General features: G+C 37.8%; 1 protein-coding gene across 1 annotated transcript in view; it reads left to right on the top strand.

Moving 5' to 3' along the window:
* The window catches only part of LOC122656594 (DEAD-box ATP-dependent RNA helicase 20-like), a 62,529-nt gene extending 55,044 nt beyond the window's left edge, over window positions 1-7,485 (top strand). Inside the window, exons 9-14 of the mRNA XM_043851187.1 lie at window positions 5,868-5,963; window positions 6,053-6,184; window positions 6,289-6,363; window positions 6,783-6,872; window positions 6,985-7,059; window positions 7,308-7,485. Of these exons, the coding sequence (XP_043707122.1) occupies window positions 5,868-5,963; window positions 6,053-6,184; window positions 6,289-6,363; window positions 6,783-6,872; window positions 6,985-7,059; window positions 7,308-7,484 (645 nt within the window). The 3' untranslated portion in view covers window position 7,485. The remainder of the gene's footprint in view (window positions 1-5,867; window positions 5,964-6,052; window positions 6,185-6,288; window positions 6,364-6,782; window positions 6,873-6,984; window positions 7,060-7,307) is intronic.
* Window positions 7,486-8,013: the final 528 nt, after the last annotated feature.

The raw sequence follows: 8,013 nt of genomic DNA on the forward strand, positions 1-8,013 counted from the left end.
ATATAAACAACAGAGAAACAAAGCCGAGAGGAAAAACAAAAGAAGTTTTCTCAAAAATTATTAGAGAAATGGACAAGACTCCTCTCTTTATATAGGAGAAGAAAAGGCACCCCCAAGGGTGTCTCCAAAGGATATGCCCATAAAACATGCCTTTTCCCATAAGACTTGTTTGTTGACCATTCAAACAAGTCTTCCAATAGGTACACCCATTGGTCATTTAGGTGTCTATTAGGAAACGGCAAAACCCTCTAATAAACCTTTTAATAAAGAATAAAAATATTTTGAATCAAATATTTTAAATGAATTTAAAATTCCAACAATCCCCCACAGATTCAAAATATCCAAAACAATCGACAAATCCAATTGAGTGAATTAGATATAATAGGACGCATCATTGCAGGTGTCTTTCGGACTTGAACCTACACTAGGTCTGATAGACTACGCTACAGAGTACGGGTGAAGTCAGACTTATTGAACCTTTCCTCATTGGTGTAGCCGACTAGCCTACCATCCACCTCCTATCAATCGACCCTCGTGAAGCTCCCTTTTAATTGTATGGACATTTTTATTTTTAATAATTCCGGCCTTGTCCCCATCTCAGCTTCATGGATGTTTAGAGAATTCACCTATAAAATTCTCATCGGTAGGCGGCCTGACCTCCTACATCCACTTAGGTCAGCCAGTGTGCACCACAGTTAACACACCCCCACATTTCGTCGGATTCGGCTAATTAAGAGTTTAAAACTCATCCTCCTTTCATTGTGGTGGTATTACTTTCCCATCTAACCAGAATGAGCGAGTTTTAGTAGTACTAAACATATCATCCGGTGACTTCGTTTTTACCCTTTGAACCTAATTCAGGATTAAACCTCTTCACATAGGTTGGGTGTCCATCACATGATCTATGACACAGGCTTTAAACTCATTCCTTTAGATGTGTACCACAACAGTGGTCAGAGGCTATATAATCGTATTAGTCTTTTGTCTTGACTATACTGTATCGACACCGCTACCTTCCTTAGCCTCACCAGATATATAACTAAAACATATTAGTCTTTTTTCTCTACTGACCATGTCATTTCCCTTCCGGATAAGGGCTTACATTGATTTGGTTTCGGCCATCACCATACATCTGTTATATTACCGATCATTAGCCTAGTGGCTCCCAATCCAGCCTTTTTACAAGCCATAAACTTGTAAAATTAAATCACCCCACCAACACATGTTTGTACATGCCACATTTGAACTAAGGTATTGTTCCAAATATTTACATAAACATATCTATTAGATTCAATTTTCAAATAGAGATTAATCATTCTACTTGGTTTTATTTATCTCTAAAGAAGAGACTCAACATGTAAATATACGTATTCTCATAATAACCCCCACATTTGGATTTATCACATTCAAAGATATAAGCCAAAATAATATGAGATTGCTCTTGTGAGAAAACTGTAACCCCCACACTTCCATACTAATTTACCCATGCAACATTACTTGCATATCAAATATAGTATGGATTTCAAATTCATGTTCCATACAATTTTATAATTACATGCACAAACACCAATAGAATAAGCATTCGACCAATATGTATACAATGTCACTTATCTCTATCATCAACTGATTTGATCAACAAATACAGTCACTTGGCTTTACTTGATTTACCGACCGATAAATCCACCGGACAAACCAACACTCAAATTATCTAATTTGATAACCAGGCCTCCAACCTATTCTCAAAATATAGATCAGTCAATATGGTCACACAACTTTTATTAGCCATTAATTTCAGCCAAAAAATATGATCACCATCAAATACAACAACTAGGCATTTAATGCAATCATGACATATGATGCAATATATATATTTTAAACTTTGCATCATAACACGTTGTGATATATATGTAACACCATGAAACACAACAACATAGATTGGCTAACCCATACCAAAAAGTAGTTAGATTCCTTTCAATACATTAAAATAAGAGTATAAATGATCATATACTCAACCTAATAGTCACGAAGTGGTTTCCTTCACGTATAGTGAGATAATATCATTCATCAAATAAAATAATCTAATCAAACCTGATCATATAACCATGATCAATTTACTTTGATACACAACATAGGAATGATATTACACCAATCCATGTAACAAATAGGATAGTTAACAACCTAGGCAGATTGTGATTACCCCAACAATCACAAGCATTCGGTCAAAACCAATGTGATGGTTCAACATGAGAGTTCACTCATCAAATGCATGGATGTAAATATGTCAAAATAAAATACTTCTGGTTGGAAAAAGACATGCATATGATAGCCACAGAAGCAAAGCTGAATATTAAGAATGAGAGTCTCAAACCAAACCATATCAGCATATATAGTAGCATATAAGCATTTTATAATACTACAGACATTGTACATCAGAATTCTCCAATCCTCAAACCAAACCATATGCTAATATTCACTGAAATCCAGATAATGAAAGCTACGGTTCTATAGACTCAAAAACTTATTACTCCAGTCCACATACAGATGGAGAGGCATTGAACAGGTTCGGACGGAATTCACCGCTTCGAACCTTTGAGAAAATATGGCTCTACCGTTTCAAATCTTTGAAACCGTTGTGTTCCTTCTAATTCTCTGTGGCCACCAGAGAAGGATCAACTGGGGAATTAATACTGCTCACACGGTTGCGGGCTAGCAAGGTGGGATTTAACACTGTTTCAGATCATTATACAGTGTTCTTGGACAAAGTGACCAGCAGGTTTCCACTTCTCCCAACGTCTCTTTGTTACAAAGAGATACAAACTTTCAAGCATAAACACAACAAACCATATTCGCATTCTCATATCCGCTCAAATAGGTAGACCATCCCGAAGAGGAAAACAGTTCACCAAATATAAATTTATCAATTACCCAACAAGATGGCACAGAGTATAATATGATCGACCCACTATCTCATTATCTCAAAAGCAAGATAAAACAAACGTACTGTTTCTTTAAACAGCACAACATACGATGCATTCATATCATTATTAAAACTCAATCGGCCGTACAACGCATCACAACAGGATTTCAGTCATTGTAATGGCTTTAAATGCTTTGCTGAGATGAACCAAATAAAGAATCCAATGATGATAATCTGGTTGTCATGCCATGGAAGGGTACAACAAATGACAACAGGTATTTCATCGTTCCCAACTATAAACCCTTCACCTTTTCAAATTATAAAGCAAAAATACACTCTAGATGGACTGAGTCTCTTGTGAGAAGCACATTCATTAACCAAACGTGTACAACCCTCCAACAGAATTGCCAAATAAGTAATCAGAATTGCAAATAAAAGCAAGTCTACAGTCTTAAGATTGTTGGAAACAATCTTCCAAAACATACATATCAATATATATATGTAACAAAGGAGTTAGATTACTTATCTCAATGTAGACAAACCGAGATGAATGACGACAATCTCAAGCACCATATAACGCGTCATAAGCCTGAAAAACATGAAGAAAATAAAAGAAATGGTGGGGCTGAGTCGTGACAAAAATCACTCTCCTTAAGACTGTAGACGCCCCCTATGGTGCAGCCGGGTCCTTGCGAATCAGCCTCCAAGATAAAACAACGCTCCGGTTAAAGCTATCTAGTAATGATGCACTTCAAATACTAGGCTACTAAGGGCACGGAGAGTTGCACTCAATTGGATATAAACAACAGAGAAACAAAGCCGAGAGGAAAAACAAAAGAAGTTTTCTCAAAAATTATTAGAGAAATGGACAAGACTCCTCTCTTTATATAGGAGAAGAAAAGGCACCCCCAAGGGTGTCTCCAAAGGATATGCCCATAAAACATGCCTTTTCCCATAAGACTTGTTTGTTGACCATTCAAACAAGTCTTCCAATAGGTACACCCATTGGTCATTTAGGTGTCTATTAGGAAACGGCAAAACCCTCTAATAAACCTTTTAATAAAGAATAAAAATATTTTGAATCAAATATTTTAAATGAATTTAAAATTCCAACAATATCCTTCTAATATAACGGAAAATTGCCCCTACATGGTGTGTTGTAGATAAACTTATCTTTGTGGCCCATCTTCCACATGGCAAAATGACGTGGCAATTCCGATCATTGGGTATACAGTGGACAGTCTGGATAAATTACCAGTCAAATTCAGACTCAAATAAACTCGTATACCCCTTGTTTGTACTGGTATGCTGCATGCCTCCCTATGCATGTCCATGCACGCCTATGGTACTCCTACCACTACTGTGCACTCTCCCATTTGTCTTGGATTTTCTAAGTTCTATTTGGCCACTTGGCAAACTTTGTTTGGGCTGAAACTTTACATATGAGCAGGGGACCTATGGGTCTACCTGTCCACCAAATTTGGGGCCCATCAAACATGCCTTGTGGTAGATTTTTGGGCCAACCAGATATACTTTTTTCCTAGTGGTGCAATCTGGCCAGTCGGGGTCCCTGGGCTTGGTTGGGCTGAGATAAGCCTAACTATTTTTATATTTCAAAAAACAAATTTATAAGTTTTATTAGAGGGATCAAATTAAATATAAAACCATCAAGTCCAAAATTAGGCTTCTATAGTTTTATCTGTGGACCCTAGGTGTAATAATAACATCCTGTGATAAGGGATATTTTCAAGTAATAGTTTGTAAATTGGGTCTACACAATAGGCTGTGGACCCTGGGTTATATTTCATCTTTTAAAGACTTGAGGGGAGTGGGGGAGGAGTCATCGAAGATGAAGAGACGAGTCATAGGGTGGAGACTGGAGAGAGATGTTTGTCATTTGGTCAACAGTCGATGCCTGGACAGTCATGGTCGAAGCTGGATGAGAGAGTGATGGACCACCAGAGTGAAAAGAGGTTGGCATTTCCTTTGCCCCTTGTCTTCTTTGCTTACTCTTCTTCTTCTACCATTTTCCTTCCCTGCCTCCCTTCTTCATTTGCTTCTTCTCCCACCTTCCTGGCCTCCTATGCTTCCTCTGGTCTTCTTCTCCACTAGGTTGCCACTTTTTTTTTTTCTCTCATTTTTTGGCCCAAGGAGTTTGGGACAGAGGGCGAATCCATAGAGCACCCATTTCTGAATTCATGTCCATGTGTATAGGCATGCGATTTGGTTGGGAAAGTGCCAAATCTGGGTAACATAGGTGGTGCACATGGATAGGCTGGAGGATCAACGTGATAGAGGGCCCACATCCATCTCACTGATGCAAATTTCAGCAAAAAACAAAGCATGGGAAGTAGCTAAAACTGAGTTCGATTTTATAAAACTACGGGTATATCATGCTGGATAATTGGATATAGTGGCATTCTTGTAACTTTTTGTCACTGTGGCTTCACTTTTAAGCTGCTTCTCTATAATTGTTTGGGGCCGAGACTTGACCACTGAGATGGGTATGGTTTCCTATATCACCTGAAGCAGCCACTTTGCAAGTAGTGACTTGTGACAAAGATAAGTCACAACTTCACAAACCCTTGTATTTTGGTCAATGCTCCTTTTGATTGTTTATTAATGAGGAACATCATAGTTTCAAAAGCTTACCTCTCTTTTGTTCCTGTGGTCAGTTGCTATGTGTTGCATAAACTGGATTTTCTTTCTTTCTTTTAAGAAATTTTTAATGCTTCTCCGGCTTTATTTAATTATTGCAGTTAAAGGGCACTCTTTTTTGACTAGTCTGCATATTATCAAACATCCCAGTTTGCATTATCCAGTATTTAATATTGAAATTGCCTGAGAACTGCATATGGTTTAGAATTATCTGCAAAGATTTCATTGTTGATTGGGGAGCTGATGTACTTGCTGTTGTTGGTTGAGCTATAACAATGTATGATTTATACAGATTGATCGGCTTCTGGCCTTGCTTGTGGATGAGGCTTCTCAGACTGAGAGTTCTGGCCATCCACAGCCACTGACCATTGTTTTTGTTGAGAGAAAGGTATTGGGGCTGATGTTTGTGCACTATAATTCCAGTTTGCATCATCTAATCATACAAATTCAAGATCATGAATGCATTTACCCTTTCAGACGAGGTGTGATGAAGTCACAGAAGCTTTGGTAGCGCAAGGTTTGCATGCTGTTGCTCTTCATGGTGGCCGTAGCCAAAGTGAAAGGGAGGCAGCTCTTCGTGATTTTAGATCTGGTGCTACCAATATTTTGGTATTGTTTGCTTAACTGCTTTTGAGATTTTGTCCAAGATTATGCTGTGATTTTTTGTCTGATTGCATCTACATTGTAGCTTATGTTATGAGCTTTATGTGCAGGTTGCTACTGATGTTGCATCTCGTGGTCTGGATGTAACTGGAGTTGCTCATGTTGTTAATTTAGATCTTCCTAAGGTTTGTTTTACTGCATGTGGAGCTGGCTTTGTGCTTGCCAAAACTCATGAATCTAAATCCCAAGTTGACTGACTTGGTGACTCACTGGAGAAACTTTGACAGTTATTGTGAATATTAGATTTTCCTTCCTAGAATCTGTGCTTTCATTTGTGTTCTAGAATTTTTTTGTCATACTATATCATCTCCTCCTAGAATCTGTGCTTTCATTTGTGTACTAGAATTGTTTTTTTGTCATACTATATCATCTCCTTGAAGTTGAAAGAGTATTTGTCTTCTGCATAGGATTTCTATTCTGTAGAAATATTTAAAGGAGTATCTATACCACTTTATGTGACCATTCAAGCATTGTATTTTAGCCTTATTTTTATATTTTGCTTATGGAATATTACCTCAAACATGCAATGTGGCTACTTTGATAGGCAATGGAGGATTTTGTGCATCGGATTGGAAGGACAGGGCGTGCTGGATCTACAGGCCAGGCTACATCATTCTATACTGATAGAGACATGGTGTATTCTCTGTCTTTTGCTTTTATTTCCCCATCCTGTGATTCCTTCCAGTTTTGTACTTGGTAATTTGAACTCTTTCTAATACTTGTTTTGTGGTGCTTGCATCTCATAGTTCCTTGTGGCACACATAAGGAAAGCAATTGCAGATGTAGAATCTGGAAATACTGTGTCATTTGCAACGGGGAAGGTATGTCCTTTGACTACAATGCTCACCTCTAATTCCCTTTCACTGCACTTTCCATCATGCACCCAACCATGTCCTTTTTCTGCCTTTAAGAATATGCTTTACTGCAGTAAGTGCACTTTTTCCTTTTATTTACTTCAATATTTGTTGTACAACTCCCAACCCAAAGGGATAAATTTAGTATAACTGCATACTTGCATTTATTTACATTCATTATTAATGATTTTGCCAAATTTCTGGTGTTATTTTAGGTTGCAAGAAGGAAGGAGAGAGAAGCTGCAGCTGCCCAAAGAGAAGCAAGGCTTGCTCTATCCAAATGTTCAGTGTTGGGTCCAGCATCAATAAACATTGAGGACAAGTACAGGTATATGCTAACCCCAACGAACCTGAAGAAGGAGGGTGCTGCTGATGATGCTTGGGATGACTGATGACATTTCATCTATCTGGTGATGCTTAAAAAATGCATCGTATGCTTCATGCTTGAGGCCTCGAAAATCATTAACAATGGGTGAGGTTCGTCCCTCCTTGCTCCTCTTAGGTTCTTATGTTATTTCTGTTTGTTTTGGGATTTTTCCCTTTTTCGCCTACTGATCAATCAAATCAGACTGCCCTGAGATTCAAGGAAGTTAAATTCCTATAATCTGTTTGATGTTTACATTTCATGCTTCTGGCTGTGTATTATAAACTGTCTTGTTAATGAGAAGAAATTGCATTTTACAGGTGTATGGCTTGTGGCTTGGACCTGAACTGCAAAATGTTGATAAGAAAGCAAATTTCATGTAAGTCCATTTACATTTGTCTTCTTTTATCTTGCTGATTTTTATGGATAGCATGTATCAAGGATTAATCTTTTGATGTTGTCTAGGTGTTCTGGATTAGTGGCTTAGTAAAGACTCTTTTCAGTTTGCTAGAAAGGTCTAACTGATCATTAAGTTAACAAGTTTACAAGGAAAGGCA

This window comes from Telopea speciosissima, chromosome 3 (genome assembly GCF_018873765.1).
Source record: "Telopea speciosissima isolate NSW1024214 ecotype Mountain lineage chromosome 3, Tspe_v1, whole genome shotgun sequence".
Classification (NCBI taxonomy): domain Eukaryota; kingdom Viridiplantae; phylum Streptophyta; class Magnoliopsida; order Proteales; family Proteaceae; genus Telopea; species Telopea speciosissima.